This window comes from Cupressus sempervirens, chromosome 11, assembly GCF_028749045.1.
Source record: "Cupressus sempervirens isolate cs-2001-9-10 chromosome 11, ASM2874904v1, whole genome shotgun sequence".
NCBI lineage: Eukaryota > Viridiplantae > Streptophyta > Pinopsida > Cupressales > Cupressaceae > Cupressus > Cupressus sempervirens.
Genome location: NC_143128.1, coordinates 402,202,214 through 402,220,292, shown reverse-complemented (window position 1 = coordinate 402,220,292; position 18,079 = coordinate 402,202,214). Strand labels below are relative to the sequence as shown.

General features: G+C 36.0%; 1 protein-coding gene across 5 annotated transcripts in view; it reads right to left on the bottom strand.

Moving 5' to 3' along the window:
- Window positions 1–10,559: 10,559 nt before the first annotated feature.
- LOC149529872 (glycerol-3-phosphate acyltransferase 9-like) overlaps window positions 10,560–18,079 on the bottom strand; it is a 245,933-nt gene continuing 238,413 nt past the window's right edge. For 3 of the 5 annotated variants that reach the window (XM_089808658.1, XM_089808657.1, XM_089808662.1), the window contains exons 13-14: window positions 11,101–11,159; window positions 10,560–10,920 (exon numbers count right to left, since the gene is read on the bottom strand). In XM_089808658.1, the coding sequence (XP_089664784.1) occupies window positions 11,111–11,159 (49 nt within the window). In that variant the 3' untranslated portion in view covers window positions 10,560–10,920; window positions 11,101–11,110. Of the gene's footprint in view, window positions 10,940–11,100; window positions 11,160–18,079 lie in introns of all 5 variants that reach the window. The other 2 variants (XM_089808660.1, XM_089808659.1) reach the window with 2 other exon arrangements.

Genomic DNA, 18,079 nt, shown 5'->3' with positions numbered 1-18,079 from the left:
TTCACCTCATTCTGCAATCCAGGGTAATAATAAAACCTTCCCACTTGTTCTAGTGTCTTATCTACCCCAAAATTACCTCCAAGAGCCCTATTGTGCTTTTCCTTGATAATGTTTTCCCTCATTGATGAATTAGGAATATATAGCCTATTGTCTTTGAATAATAAGTCATCCTACAACACATAGCCAAAAAATTCACCATGAAAAGTGTTAGCATAATCCAAAAAAGTTTTGTAAGCCTATCTGAAATCAAAATCCTCCTTATATAGATCCTTGATCTGCTCCAATCCCACACTTTGTAGTTTGACTTCTTGGATTGCAAGTATCCTACTGCTTAAAGCATCAACGACCTTGTTGGCAGTCCCCTTTTTGTGTTTTATCGAGAAGGTAAATGCTTGAATCTTCTCCACCCATTTAATATGTCTATGGTTAAGTTTATCTTGTTTGTTCAAAAAGTAAAGGGCATGATTACTAGTATACACTATGAACTCCTTTGGCATGAGGTAGTGTTTCCATTTTTTTAGGGCTTGCACCATGGATAGTTCAAGGTCATAAGTGGAATATTTTTGCTTAGTTTTATTCAACTTTTCTGAGAAAAATGCAATAGGATGATTCTCCTGGCTAAGGACTCCTCCAATAACATACTTACTTGCATCACACTCCACAATAAACACCTTGTCAAAACTAAGTAGCATTAGGGTGGTTAATTTTGCTACTTTCTTCTTCAAAAATTGAAAGCTCCTCTTTGTTATTTCAGTCCACTTAAACTTACATTTGATTCCCCTTTTGATGGTATCAAGTATGGGAGCTACTATCCCACTAAATCCTCTAATGAAGTTCCAATAAAAGGTAGCTAAGCCATGAAAGCTCCTAACATCTCCCATTGCCTTAAGACTAGGACAATTCAAAACAGCTTCTACCTTACTAGGATCCATCTTTAGGCATCCTTTTGAAATCACAAAACTAAGGTAAACCAATTCAAACTTAAAGAACTCACATTTTTCAAAGTTTATGTGTAGCTTCTCCTCATGCAATTTATTCATCACCATTCTAAGATGCCCCAAGTGTTCTTTTGTGTTGTTGTTGAATATTAGAATGTCATCTAAATAGACTATTACAAATTTTCCAATGAATTGTACCAATACCTCATTCATTAATCTCATAAATGTGCTAGGTGCATTGCTCAAGCCAAATGGCATCACTAGCCACTCATATAGTCCCTCATTAGTCTTGAAAATTGTTTTTCATTCATCCCTTTGTATGATCCTAATTTGGTGATATCCTAATTTCAAATCCAATTTAGTTTAAACACATGATTCTCTTAGATAATCCATTAGGTCTTCAATTCTAGGCATGGGAAACCTATACCTAATTGTAACCTTATTGATTTCTCTTGAATTAACACAAAGTCTCCATTTACCATCCTTCCTAGGTGCTAAAACTGATGAACATGCACATGGGCTCAATATCTTCCTCACAAATCCTTTATTCACTAATTCAACAACTTGTCTACTTACCTCTTCATTTTGTTGTGGTGTGAGCTTGTAGGCAGGCTTATTAGGCAATGTTGCACCAGGTAATAAGTCAATCTGATGGCTTATGCTCCTAATAGGTGGTAATTCTTTTACTTTCTCCTTTGCAACTAGTGACGGGTATTGTTTAGTAACTCTGCAACCTTTGCAGGTAGTGCTTCTTTGTTCCTAACTTCCTCCTTTAGCTTAGCAATCAAAGCATACCCTTGAAAATCATCTTCCTTAGTTAACTATAGGAACCCCTTACCTCTGATCAGTTTAACTACACTATCATCCTAGTCTTTCACCATATGATCAGGTAAAGGATCCATTTTAAACCGTCTTTCATCCTTTTCTATCAGATAGGTGCTCTTTTCAGTATTATGTTGGGCCTTTACATCATACTCCCATGGCCTTCTTAGGATCAAATGAAAGGCATCCATAGGAATGATTTCACATAAAACCCTATCCTTGTACTCACCAAGCTCAAATTCTACCCATGCTTTCTCTTCTACTATAAAACTATGACTCTTGTTTAACCATGAAATTTTGTGGGGGGCTAAATGGGTTAACCTCTTAAGCTTACACTTCTCTGCCATCGATACAACATTCTCTGTGGATCTAGAGTCACTTCTAATTTTGCACAATTTACCATATGCCTTACCTTGAGTTCTGAATAGTGATTTCCTTTGTGGTGACTCTATCTTCAAAGACATCTTTAGCATAATTTTCTCCCCATCAAACACTAGGTTGCACTCCCAACTTGTGTGGTACTACTGCTATAGCAAGATTCATCAGTCATGGCTAACTAATTCATGGCTAACTAATTCCTTCTATCTTTGTTCTAGTTAGGAGGATTTGTGTTTTTGAGTGGACACTGAGCAATTGTATGCCCTGGATTCCCACATGAATAACACTTTAGGGTCCCATGCGCCTTCCTTGTCCCCCTTCATATACTCTGCCTCTTTTAAATAGCCTTCTCTACACTCTGAATCCTTGATTCCCTTTGTGATATTTTTCACCCTTGTTACCACTTTCATTTCTCTGCTCATTTTGTTGATGGTCTTCTAGCCTCCTTGGAAAGTTTCCCCTTCCCCTTTGTTTATTAGTCCTTCCTCCTTTGCCCCTATTAGAGTTCTCTTGTCTCCTTTTTATCTTCTCTTCAATCTTCACTACTAACTAAAAGCACTTCGCTATTGTATTGGGGCATAAGATGCCAACTTCTTCATGTATGTTATACCTCAAACATGTTAGATACTTGACCACCTTCACACTCTCTACTCCACCATCCTTGGCCTTATGTAGAACCTATGAAACTCTTTTGTATATGAGCTCACATTCAACTCCTTCTACCTTAGATTTTGTCTCATCATATGTAACTAGACTTCATAGTTCTCAGGAACACAAGTATCCCTTATCATGTTAGTCATTACCTTCCATGAAGTAATATTTTTCTTACCGTCTCTAACTCTCTCCTCCTGAATGAAATTCCACCATGTTAGATTTGCTCCTTTCATGCTTGATTGGGCTAGCCTCACTTTCTTCCCCTTTGCTATTCCATGGCATTCAAAATGACTCTCAAGAGCCTCCATCCAATCCATTATGGCATCAAGATCCATCTTCCCTCCAAAAATAGGAGTGTCAATGGATTTACTCCCAAAAGTTTCTAAGGATTTTATGAATGTTTCCTGGTCTATAAGCATGTTATCATACTCATCATCCAAATATTGATCTTCCTTCTCATCCATCTCTTCTTCTCCTTTGTCGGGGTCTTCCTCAATATTCTTAGTAGTTTTCTCTACTACTCCTATCTTTTTTTCCAACTTCTCTAACCTCTCTTTGAACTTCTTATTCTCATATTTTTGTTCTTGAAGTTCCTTGGCCAATTCTGCATTTGTTACCATCTTGTCTATCCTTGATGAAGAACACTTATTAGGTGCAAACATCCAATCCACAAGTTGCAAGCTGAGCTCTAATACCACTTATGATGCAAGTAGTGGGTGTCAATCACAAGGATATCCTAATATCCTTCCTTAGGACCTACTCAAGACTAGAGTGGTGGTGATTGGCTTCCTCAACACACCAACTTCACCTCACAATACCATCCCTATCTTCCAAGTAACCTCAAGCCTTTAAAAAGGCAACCAAAACTTCTCCACAGCTCACTCCCTTGCACCCTCTAGGATCGCAGACTCCACTACACCTCTTTGTACGCTTTTCTACCCTTTCACCAAGTTTCACAACCCTCTAATAGGTTTTGGGCTTCCTTCTAAGCCAAAACTGCACGTTGCTCTAGAAAGCCTAATAGGGGCTCTTTCCTAGTAGCCCTATCCAACCAAAACAATCACCAAACTCCAAAAACTCCCAAAGAACTCACCTAACCAATTATAGAATCTCTAATTAGATGTGAAAACCTAACAAACTCCACAAGATGAGTTATAGTTCGACTTTCCTTACCCTCTAACTCACGAGCTCTAGTTTAAGGCTAATTAGGCCTAATACCACAGTTTGTATCAATGGACCTTCAAAATTGAAACCCACATCAGAAAAGCCTCCATGAATACCTAGGACATCCTCCCACGTTTCCCTCTTCCAAATCTCAAGCTCCCATGACTATACTTGTGTCTTCTTTAGCATTAACTCTAACTGGCTAGACACTAAGCACATCAGATGCTTAGCTCAAATGTTGTCAAAGACGTCCAAGCAGGTGGGTGGTGGTAAAAATAAAACTAAAACAATCATCTCCATCCTATACCCCCTTATGTACACCAAAAACTAGGGTTTTCCACCATGGGGATTATGAGGGAGACTTCATTATAGTTAAAATCCTAACCACGAACTAGGTTAACCAGTAGGCACAAATAAAACCAAAAGAGATTCAAGTTTATTCTACACACCCAAATCAAATCAATACATTCACAAGTAATCCAGAATACAACTTTCCACAATCACAACATGTATTTACTGTCACTCTACAAAAATATCTCAAGTTTGTACTCATTGTCTGTGTATAGCTTCCCACTAAAAACTTGCTTTATTCATTCAAATTACGTACAATACTACTCCAACCCCTTCCTAGGTTGAAGACATTCATTTTATAGGCCAATTGTTTTGAACTTACACATTCAACCTTAGATGTTCAATCGAAACAACAATCTGACTGTTGATATTCCATTTTTGCAAGAAAAGTTGCTCAGGGACAATTTTTGTTGCGTAAGCAAGTTTTTTGACATTTTTTGCAATTTTTCCACATTTCAAACCAAATGAATTATAATGCCTACCAAACCTTAATAAATCATGCAAGAATCCTAAAAAAGATAAAATTTAATATTTTTGGTCAACTCATAGAGGTAACCAATGTTGACTGACCTTTGACTTGCCCATCGGCCTTGTTACTACATGCAAAAAATTTCCCTAAATGCATTCTAGGGATGCTTGAGATTGCCTTATTGACTTGTGTCATCTTGGGCACTTATCAACCTCCTACTCTATCCAAAATTGGTGTTTGACCACCTTATTTAAGACCTTGGGCCCCCGCACCAATCACCATTGGATCCATCAAAGTTAATTACAAGGGCTGAAGGGCCTTTCTCTTTCAGATTCTTAGAATCTACCTTGTCCCCTTGCATCATGCCCTCGTCTCCCTCTTTCTCTTATTCTCCGGTGGAACCTACAACTAAACTAGGCCCACCTCCGCAAGTAGGAGAGACTTGAACATTCTTTTATGGCTGGTCACCATCTTTGCTAGCTCCTTCAACCGTCTAGGAAACTTCCATGGAAATCCATCAAAACTAGTGACCCTTGGGTAGGAGATGGCTGGAACTGAATGGAAAGCTCCCAAACTGCAATACCACCTACATGACCTTTGGAGAGAAATGATGCTCAGGGCTCCCCTACAACAACCTACAAATTCACATTCTAGATGCATCAATTACTCTAACAAATTCCACATAGCTCCTATGCAACTGGAGAGATGGATATAACTCACACTAGGGTTGTCTCATCAAAGTCCTCGATATGCAGTAGTCCTGATCATACCTAAATTGTTGCCAAAGCGTAGATCAAATATGAAGACATAAAGAACCTCTATTGAACCTTAGCACTTTGGAGCCAACTGGAAAGATTATCACTCAGAATCTGACCCCAGCCTATACATTCTCCTTCTGCACAAACAATTTGCACCATGTAGAAGAAATGCTCCATAAAGTTTAGAGAATCATCATTGACTATCAAACGATATAGGAGCACCATTATATCGATGATCTCTCACTTCATATTAGTGTTGTATAATGCCTTTGGCACCTTTCTCTTTCTACTACGGGGTTTCTGGAACCAAGTAGGCATCATGTCTCCCATCCACATTGTCTTCTTCTCATTAAACATAGAAGTTGAGTTCCAGAAGTCCATGTGAGTATAAACATCCCTCGTTGGCAGTTTGAAACTATTTTTCATTTTGTTTTGATCGAAGGTTATCAACACTTTGTCTCTGGGCATCTTTATCTACTTGGTATCTGGGTCAAAATAAGCTATGCACTCATAAATCAACTCTGGTGCTTGCACACCAACAGGAAAATCGCACACCTCAACCAAGCTGCTTTCCTTCAACTACTGCCTAATGGGGTGAATTAGGTATGTAATTAGCATCTAGTGCAAATTAGCCAGATCATAAAACCTCAACGAAGCATCACTAAGATTTTTCAGCATGCAATCAATTATGTTGAGCTATCATAACCCACAAAACTCGCATCCATGTCTTTTATAGCACTCTGAGCAACTAACTTATAGATTTCAAACATGGTCGTTAAGGAGAAGGAATGATTAACCTTTTGCCAGGTAGATCTCACTTTATAAATCTCCTTTTTGGTCATTGGATGAAGATCTGTGCAATCGGAATTTCATTAAATTCTAGCACGCTTGAAGCTCTCAACGATCATATTTGCATTAACTCTTGGTTTAACAGGCAGAAAATGATGTCATTTGTGCCAATCTATACAACCATTAATGGAAGAGATCAAATCCTTTGTAAATGCGCCTACTGGGAATGAAGCATCATAATTATATCTTCCTGACATGAAATTTGGCTAAAGCATGGAAATGTTATCGGGATTCAGATTTTCGGCTTCTCAGGGAGACAACTACACCTCTAGCCTTGGAGAACTTATCCTTCCTCTTTCCCAAAACATCTTAGTACTTGAGTCAATTTTGCCTTCCGAATATCTTCTAACAATGGTTCTCCTTGAACACCGCTCTAGATTTTACCTTTGGGCATCTCCAAAAAGTGGAACTCTGTGTACAAACTTTGTGGACTGTCATTTTTTCACTTTAGAAAATCTAAGAATTGCAATCATGCGTCGAAATTCGAGGAGCCATGAGATTTTTTTCTTCCCAAACAGTCATTGCAAAGATTTTTCTGTCATCGAAAAACCTTTGAAACAATTCCACTTCAAATATTGCACTCCTCCAACCTCGGCTTGATATTTTTTTAGGACTTGGCCACTGGAGCAACTTCCTTTGCATTTCACAAACTCCTTGAGAACACTTCACCTCCAGGTAAAGGAGAAGCGACATGGGTGAACCTCCAAACTCCTAATTCCTTCAAAGAACATTGGGGCTTTAGCAAATCTTCTCATCGGAGGGGAAAGCTAGACACTTCTAAAGGGGGAACAACACTTGCAAAACCCAGAATCCTGCAAGCAAGCTAGACTAAGGGATTATCCATTTAAGGCAAGCGGATGAAACACTGGTGCACTAAGATCCCAAAACCCAATAAAGGGAAACAAGGGACTCTCGATGAGAAGCAACTCCTAGCCAAACCTGACCAAGGACTTGGACAAATTTTAGCATGGGTTTGGAAACTAATGGGAAAAGCTTGAATAAGGGATGACGAAAAATAGGGCAACAGATTTTCTCTCATCTTCTCTTCTCTTTCTTTTCCTTCTAAGTTTTGTTTTGAAATCCACATGACTATAAGTTAGGTGTAATCCTAACTTCTTAACTTATCTCGAAAAGGTAGTTACCCTAACTTGAAATTTTTTTTAGTGACTTAAATAACTACCTCAAAGTAGTTACAAAGGTGTAGTTAATTAGTTAACTTGAGTGGTTATCAAAGGTTGTTAATTAGTTATGCTAAGTAGTTAAGTGATTAAAGGAATTGTATCATCTATCTCCTATATATATGAAAAAAATCATGTGGAGTGGGGTTCCAAATTCTCTCACAAAGGATCTTGTGTACAAACTTTAATAGTAATGTTCAAGAAAGTAATTGAAAAATCAAATTTTGAGGTACTTTCAAGCAGTGTTCTTGTATCATTGTTAATCATTTGTATATAGGCAATAATATTACTTTACTCAAGTACTTTGTGTGAGTGAATTGTTTAACGTATCTTGCCTTTTGGTCTTCTAAGGAGTATGTATTATGCCTTAAGCTATATCAATTTAAATTTTAGCATTCTCATTTCTCGTCTACTTTCTTTAAATATGAAAACAACAAATACCCCTATTATACGAGGGAGTTGCCCCTCCAAAATGTAGAGGAAGGTCCAATATCAAGGGCCTATTCAATTGTTGAGAAATAGTTCATCACTATTTCCATTGGGAATAAAGATTCAGAAATTCTCAACATGACAAATATGTTTACCATGTAAAAAATTTACTTTGTTACTTTTTTAAAGGTTTTGATTTTAGGAACCCCTCTTATGTGGTAAATTGGCCTCGGAATGAAATCACACAACATGCACATGGTTAGTTGACTATTTTTTTTGTTTTGAGATTTTTTAACCCATAAAGAAAGTTATGATATACTCCAAAATATTTTTTTTATGATTGTAACACTTATATTTTAAGTGATTGAGACAAAACTAGGTTGTCAAAAAAAATATCAATGAATTGTCTCAATCCAACTACTTGTTCCTTTGAATTCTTCCCATTTTATCTCTTGTTGACATGATTATCGTAATGATCAATGCCTACATTTCACCTCTCAATTCTACCATATATAATTTGTTGCTTACATTACACATCCAAATACTTTTTTCTTTTTTCTTTCTTCTTTATATATATGTGTGATAAACAACACATGAATATGCAAAATGGCTTATGATCATCTAAAAATATCCTAACACAATCTTAGCACCAAACAATTTTAGACAAACTAGTGTCGTCCATCTAATAAGTACATGTTTTTTTTATGATATGACAAAATTCAGAGATTGCATCTACTCGTAGTGAGAACAATTCCCTAAACTATTAGCATTTATTTGTTCTAAAAATGGGGTTAAAGGCTTGTAGGTGCATTCGTCACAACCACTTTGGGTTAGAACAACACTTGCAACTACCTCTAATTACCTACCTCTCAAGTAGAGAAGTATTACATATTTCCTCCACATATTTGGCTTCCATCCTAATACAATACATTTCACAACAAACATAAAAGTTTTTAAGGTACCACCAAGAAAAACACTAATTTAGAGGCAACGAATCCCATTAACACAATAATTACGCAAGGCCAATATTTTGCAATCAACATATTTATCATTTAATTGAGATGCACAAACCTTCTCTATACACATTCAAACTTATCGCCTCCACTTCAAACTATTGAGAACTTTATCAGGGTTGATAAGTATACAAGGGTGGGTATTATAGCTCCTTTATCAACAATTCTTTTTGTAATGGCATTGATATTGAACCACCTCAAGGGCTAGACATGTGACAAAAACCATCGTGAAAGGATGGATTCTTCAAATCTATAATTGGCTAACATCCTCAAAAATCTTTAACTCATCACAACTAAAAATATTTATCCATTCCAACTTTCATTTAATTGGATGGAAGCAAATTGAAAAACCTTAAACTTGTAGAGACTTTACAACATACAAACTCAACTACAAAAAAAGAAAACAATGAGCATCCACACAACAACACAACTTAGCCATGGCATAACACTTACCCTTAGGAATTAGAACAAGGAGAAAGCTTCAACAAGAAATCTAACATTGCAATTTTTAGTCTCGGTGCCCCTCCAAGGCCAATATCCTCATATGCTTGCAAATGCAACTTTCATGAAAATGTGTCTACATGAATGAAAAGTTGTCAACCAACACTTTGCATCATCAAACTAGATGATACAACCTTCAAGCAATGCTCAGCTCAACCAATAACAGTGTAAATAGTGAATCAATAATGAAAGTCCCACTCAAAAACTGCCAATGTTTAATGTCGCTCATCATTGTCTCTTGAGATCACTTGACATCATAAAGAATTTCAAGTGAAAATAAAAGCTCAAATGTAAATAAATTGAAAACAAAACATGCATGGGTCATTTCCTCTTCTTGCACATTCAGCTCGGACAAAAGTTTTCATTTCCATAAAACAACAATGGTGAAGTCTCAACGTTTGAAAATTGCTACTTTTTTATGGAGGCAACTTCAAAACCTTTCTTTCTTAACAAAATTGTTTGTTTCTTTAAGGGAACAATTACAAGAAAACCCAACAGCTCGTGTCTTCTAACATCTAGAAGCCATAACTTTTGCATAGTACCAAAAAGAGGTACAATTTTTTTGAGTGCATAATTCCTTGAAAGGAATTCAAATGTGTAATAATAAAGTTTCATCCATGGAGCTAGTTAAAAATCCTAGTTAGCAATAGATCTCATTTATCATAAGCATATTCCAATTCTACTTATCCAACACCATGGTCATGCCCAATGCAATACATTCATCGGGGCTCTAAATAATTAAGTGATTGCATTTGTTGGAATCATCTCAAGTCTGTACTCATGAATATAATTTCTATTGAATGATTTAGTGATCCAGGTGAAAAGAGGAAAATAACAAATAACACATTAGAATTGAAAATCATAGAATCGGTATGAAACATGAATTTTGGTAATTTTCAATTGAATACATGTCACCACAATAAGATGTGTAAATTGCAGGTATACAAAAGGATCGTGTTGGAATTTCAAATGCTCATTTGAACTTTGCTTAAGTGTTATGTATTTGCTAGCATTGAAGATACGTGAAATATTGAAATTATCAGTATCAAACAAAATGAAACCTAACAGATATGAACATTATAAATATTCAATAATGATACATGATCGTTCTAATTACACATTTAGTGTCCAAATATTCCATTCATGATCTTGAATAAGTGATTTCACCAAGTAATATAGAGGCTACTATAAGACCTCGAAGATGAGAATTGTTCAGATGTTTCATCACAAGGCATATTACAATCTATCATTGCAATTCAAACTCCTCGCATAAAGGGACATCACCCTTTCCTACCAATAAACAAAGAAACAAAGGTAGGATTCTCCCATATAATGCAGTGCACTCACTTACTTTTCAACGAGCTTGATTCTTATTGAATTTGCTCAATTTCAACAATCTTGCTTTTCTTCTTCCTGCTGAATAATATTAGCACATCTACATTTATAAGTAAGCATCAAATCAATTGTTTATAATATGAAAACCATTGAAAAAAAAAAATTTAGAGTAGGCAAACAACATGGAATGGTGATGCCCCTTCAATTTAGAGGAAAAACATGTTAATACGAGGTATCCATGTATGACAAAAAGAAACTCACCACGTTTAACCTATCTCTCTTCTAATCTCCTTAGCATTGCTTCTGCAAAACTTTGTTGTCTAGAAAGATAGAAAAAACTCTAATTAGTCGCATTTGACATTTATTCAAATGTGCAAAATAAAAAAACTCATAAAAGCACATTATAATGAACTGTATGGTAAAACGGGATTACTATTAGCTAATAAAATAGGTGCCAGAAAAATAAAGGGAAGTTCATATATAGATTATTTTTGTTAAGTGAAGCTCATGATTCAAAGTGTTAACTTTACCAAATATTTAAGCTGAAATTGTGCACACAAATGACTGATAGTTCTGATGGAGCACCTACACAAGTATTTGAGAGACCATGCGTGCAAGACCTAACTAGCATGATTTTGCTAGGTACTAAAACAACTATCTGGAATCTCATATATGAATTAAATTGTTACTGCGAAGCTTATAAATTTAGATTTAAAAGCTTAGAGAAGGTTTACATTAAAATTTGGGACAGAAAAGGGCTAAAAGTTCAGTTGGTAGACCACTTGACCAGTATTTGGGACATTCCGGTTAATGTCATGTGTGGTCCTTCTTGGCTAGGAATTACAACAAATAATTGGGAGCTCACAAAAACTCAAATTCAACTTTCATGAGCCACTGATTTACATTGTCAACTATGATGAATTAATTAGTAGCATATTAAGCATTTTCAATCCATATGGCTTAGTTGAAACCGTACAACCAACCTCAAATCAAGAGATGGTGTTCCTAAGACTTTCTAGCCAATTTGATTGACTAAATGGTGGGATCTAATTATATTTTTATTGGTATGGTTATGGTCTCAATATGAAAGCTATTGGAACAATACTTAACATGCCTTTCTTGTATTGGCATGTTAACATTAAATGCTGACAATTATATAATGTGACCAAATATGCATCATAGAATGGAAATAAAAATTTGACAAGAAGTTTCTAATTATTTTGACGAGTAACTCCATTGCACATCAAGCAATTAAATATTTATAATCCTTCAATTCCTGACATCTCTCAAACTGCACTTCCAATAAGGTTTTCACATCTTGCATAAAATCTTGTGGAATCTAAAATAGCATACTAGTCATCTAGAAATCATTTGGGATTTGTTGTAGTAATAACTTACTACTACAATAATAGATAGCTTCTATTATTAGTTAATGGTTATCTCTATTATTAGTTAATGGTTATCTGTTTGTAAACTATTATAAATATTAGAATGTTTATAATATTTAGTTAGGTTGTAGATAACTGTTTGTTTTCTATGAGCTAGAATAGAAAGTTTCTATTCTTTACGATTGTTTCCCAAGGAAACATCGTTTCATTCTTTTGTATATATTAACCTCTTGGTCTCTATTGATATCAAGAAAATATTTACCAATTACTTCATAATATGGTATTAGAGCCAATACTCTATTTTTTTATGATAATAATTATAATTTCTTGGTTGAAGTTATTTGCCTTTTATTTTTGAAATTATTTTCTTTGACATCTGCTTCGTCTTAAGGCATTTTTTGTTTGCAACTTTGGCCATTTTTCTACAACTGTCTATAATTTTTTGGTAAATCACGCCCAATTTTCATGCATTTTTTAAGCCTGTTTGTGGTCTCTTTTTCCTACAAAAGCAATGGCCATTTTTCCTTGTTTTATGATAGTTTTTGCTCTATTTTGTGACGTCTAGGGTTTATCAAACCCTTAATAACCAATTCGTGCCCATAAACTATTTTTTTTACACGTCCACCATTTTGGGGGGGAGGGTTTTGCAGCCAGGGTCATTTTTGGTTGAAACCCTAATTTTTTGTACCAAATCAAAAAAACATTTTACGAGTTCTTGATGGGTTTTTCAAGATCTCAATTGGGTTGTCGTCTTTTTTTTTGGGTGCCTCAATTTTTGTGCATCGATTTTCGAGGTAGCTGATCCAAAAACTAAGAACATTATTTCTGGGTCTTCAAATTTTTTATGCCTAGAGTATGTGCCTTCACAGATCTTCACACTTTTTCACTAAAAAACTTACTATGGCATCTCAAACTAATATTTTGCTTGAGCAATCAAGCTTACAACCCAAAGCAAAAAGTGCAGAGCACACTGAGCAAGTGAATCTTCCTTTTATGCCTTCATGGCTAAAAGACGTATAGATCATGTGAAGTCGTCTGCCTAGCATATTGATTCAAGCGCCTCTCATCATTTCACCCACCACAGAGATTGGTTCACTGACTACCAACCTTATTCAGATTCTGCTATTTTTGGTGGCGAAGAAGAGTACACCATTCTTGGAAAAGGCAACATTCAAATTTAGTCTACTGGGAGGAATCTCATTTTCCTCGATGTGTAGTACGTTCAAGGGATGGAACTTAATCTACTCTCAGTTAGTCAGTTGCTACAACATTCTCCACAGTTGGATGTCACCTTTAGTTCACATCAGTGTACCATCACTGATAAGGCGACTCAGTCTATTGTTGCAGTAGGCCCTGAGGATTATGGTCTTTTCAAATTTACTGATTCTAGTGATTATTGGGACTTAGCTATGGCTGCTTGACGGTCTTCTATTAGCACACTTTGGCATCAACGATATGGGCACTTAAATTTACAGTATCTCTCTCAGCTTGATCAGGAAGAGCTTGTCCTCAATTTTCCATAGATTCAAAATCAACAGTTTGGAGTTTGTAATACATGCCAGGCTAGGAAGCAACATTGCACACTTGTCACTAGTGGCGATTCAGGGCGAGCTTCTCAAGTACTTCATCTTGTTCATATCGATGTCTGGGAAATCTACTATTACTCTTAGGCTAGAAAATGGGGGGAGTTTTGTCCTAATACTTCTCTTGCTTCTTAGATACTTATGGCATCAAACGACGGTTAACCACACCCACACACCACAACAAAATAGTGTAGTTGAACGTTGGAACAAAACAATCACCGAGATGGCTCGATCCATGCTTGAACACAAACATATTCCGAAGAAGTTATGGGCAAAAGTAGTTAACACTGCAGTTTATCTTTTGAAATAGTCACCCACAGTGGCAGTCAAAGGTAAAACTCTGGAAGAGGCCTGGTTAGGCCGCAAGCATAGAATCAGTCACCTGAAGATTATGGATCCCTTGCTTTTGTTTGGATCCCTAATGTGTCCCACACCAAGATGGATGCCAAGAGTCAGAAACTCATGCCTACTCGATATAGTAGTCTTCACTAAGCCTACCATTTGATCGACGCTAAGACATCTCATCTCTTGTACAGTCGTGATCTAGTCTTTGATGAGCAACGAGAACCATTCACGCCTATTTCTCCTATTTCTGATCCATCATGCCAGCCTATGAAGGCTCATGATTTGGGAGTTAGGCTTCCATTAGGTCCACTTGATGGGAGGGCTCCAATAGCTCCTGAAGCTCCAGTTATACAAGTGATCTCTATATAGATACCTCCACCTTCTCATGCAGGATCACCCGGATCTATAGATGTTTCACCTGAGATTGATCCAGATTCTTCTAATTAGGAACTTGATCATAGAGCATCTCCTGATACTAATATTGGTCATTCTCCTCTCCGGCCTAAGTGGTAGGCTAAGACACTTGCTCATCTTCAAGATGATGAGCTCATTGATGAGAGAATTGCTCGGAAAAAGGGCAAAACCTACAGAGTCTGTTAACTTTTCTCTCATGGCCAACATTCACAATGTGTTTGAACGTCAAACATATTCTGAGGCTAAAGGAATTCTAGAGTGGGAATAGGCCATGACATTTGAACACCAGAGCCTGCTGAACAATAACGCCTGGGTCCTTCCTGAACGGTGATCTCCACAAAGAGGTCTACATGACGCAACCACTTGGTCTCAAGGTTGTCGGTAAAGAACATCAGGTTCTCAGATTAGTGAAATCTCTCTATGGCTTGAAGCAGGCCCCTCGGGCATGGTACATGAAAATTGATCAGTGCCTGAGTGATCAAGGCTTCTAGAGGAGTTCTTCACACTCAAATTGTACATCAAGACTATTCACAATGACATCATCTTTCTGGTTATTATGTGGATGATTTGATCATCATTGGCAGTTCGACATCTTTGATTCAGGGAATCAAACAAAGTTTATGCTAGTCTTTTGATATGGCTAACCTTGGGCTCATGCATTATTGCCTAGGTGTCGAGGTTTGGCAACAGTCTTCTAGTATATTCATCTCTTTGTCCAAATATGTTAGGGCTCTATTAGAAAAATTATGAATGCAGGGTTGCAAGCTTGCATCTACACCCATGGAGAAAGGTCTCAAATTATCAACCAAGTCTGATTCTTCTCCTATTGATAATACTACATACAGGCAACTAGTAGGCAACCTCATCTACCTCTTTGCTATTAGGCCAAACTTCACAGTCAACAATATCTCACGCTTTATGACAGCTCCCAAGGCTAATCATTGGATGGCAGCAAAGCTCATGCTTCATTATGTGAAGGGCACTACATATTATGGACTTCTTTACTCTCGGAGTTCTAATCCTAGACTTAGTGGGTTCACAGATTCAAATTGGGCACGCTCGGTTGAGGATAAAAACCCAACTTTTGGATGTGTTCAATTTGGGATCCAATGTTGTCACATGGACCGATAAGATGCAGCAGGTCGTTTCTCTCTCCTCCTCAGAGGTCAAATACAAAGGGACAATTAAGACAGGTTGTGAACCTGTTTAGCTTCGTTGGATGCTTGGGGATATGTAGATGTCACCAACATGATCGACCACTTTTTTTGTTGATTACAAAGGCGTTATCAAATTAGCATGGTGTCTAATCTTCCATGAATGAACCAAACATGTGGATGTTCACTATCACTACATACGACAACTAGTTGACGACGGGACAATAGACTTAAAATATGTTCCTACAACAGATAAGACTACAAACAGTCTCACCAAGCCTCTTGGTCCTGATAAGTTGGACAAATTCAGAGGACAGCTTGGTGTTATGGATAGATTAACCATTAAGGGAGGATATTACGATAATACATAGCTTATATTATTAGTTAATGGTTATCTATTTGTAATCTACTGTAAATATTAAAATGTTCCTAATATTTAGTTAGGTTGTAGATAACTATTTGTTTTCTATCAGCTAGAATACAAAGTTTATATTCTTTAGATTTGTTTCCTAAGGAAACATCGTTTCATTCTTTTGTATATGTTGACCTCTATGTCACTGTTAATATCAAGAAAATATTTACCAATTAATTTAATGCTTGCAACAAATTTGTAGAAGCATGGGGCTCAAGAAGGAGAGAATGTGTATTCATTCTATCTTACAAGTGTAGATTCAATATCTTCTACAAAGAGAGTTCAAGTGGGGAAAAACTAAGAACATGCATCGTTGTCTTAGAAGCCAAGGGTCAGTGCCTTCAAGCATTCATCTCCTTAACCATCAAGAAAGCACTTAACCAATACTTTAAGGTATGAGCAATCACAAGCCAGAATCCCACATAAACTTCACCCACAGCCAGAAAGAAGAAGGATTAATAGGTTATCTCTCACATAAAAGTTCTAGGTTTCGAGTGAGTTCATTCTGCGTCTCTCTACACAAATGTATGATCTATAATTTATTAAAGCAAATTCCTAAAGCTTCCCGTTCCAAGTTAATAACTTTTACCATTATGAGGAATCTTGGCTCATATTAATTGTATATTTCCCATTCAAACAATTATCTTATTGTAAGTTTATATTTTCATTGTTAATAAAAGGTTTCTGACTTACAGGCATATTGAGGCAACATTTTTTTATGTACTTGATGACTACTCAAAGAACTATTCAAGTGTTCATTTATCTTCTTCCCCTCTCCTTTGTTTCACATATGATCATCTTCTACAAGAAGTAAATCAATTATAAATTTCTACAAACAAGACATTGAGGATCAAGTGGCAAGCCAAATAGGCAAGGTATGAAGATTCCAAAGTACATATATTAGAGTGCTTTTACAATGATATCTGCCATCATAAATCGAAAGCCACATTCTATAAGGATGTCCAAGGAAAGGATGTGCAAGTAGAATAACTTTGCAGCACCTATGGAGTAACTTAATGGTTTTGGGTGCATTTCCCCTTCCTTTTGAAACTTATTAGATGCAAAATGGTTTACTACACCAGGTCTGATGGAACTCTAAATTTTGGCAAAATTCAGAGTTCCAGAAGCAAGCTTTCCCATCAGGTATGTATTTTTTCTATTTCCTACTTTTAGCAGCTTATGGGCAATCTCCAGGTATGTATGTATTCCCAAATGCAAAATAACTACAGGTATGCACTTTAGGACCCAAATTCATTTACATTTGAGTATTTCCATATTCTATGCATACCAAAATGTCTTTCCACTTTGTCAAAATCATAAAATATGATGATTTAGAAGAAAATATCAAATGGTAGAGTTGCAGAATATGATAAGTTGAGATAATATCATATGATAAAAAGGAATTTTTGATTAAATAAATATTACTAATTTCAAATGAGGAGCTTTCATTGGTAAAACTTATGTTCCCTACATAATAGCAGTCTGGTATAATCTTACAATAAAATGATTGACCGTAGCTATATTTAAAGAATCTGATGATAGGGGAAATATAGAACAAATTACCCGATGAATACTTTAATATCTCCATATGGCAGGGTAAAAATTAGTGTAATGATTAATTTTTTTTAATAAAAAATTAGATAATAAATAAATAAAAACAATTACAATTACAATATCACAATCTGATATAAAATTATATTCAGAGCAAATAAGTGCAAGCTCAAAGCAATATATATTTTTCAAATAGAGATATACAATATTTTTTGAGGCATTTAATCAGGTAATGTTACTGGAGCAACAATCAATTGAACCAGGTTTTATTTTTTAAAAACAAAGACTTTCTTCTGTTCAGATTGGAGATTGTAAGTTCATTTTTTTTTGATAAAACTATTCCTCTGTGATATTTTATTCTAAATCAATTGCTTACATTTGAATGAAAAAACG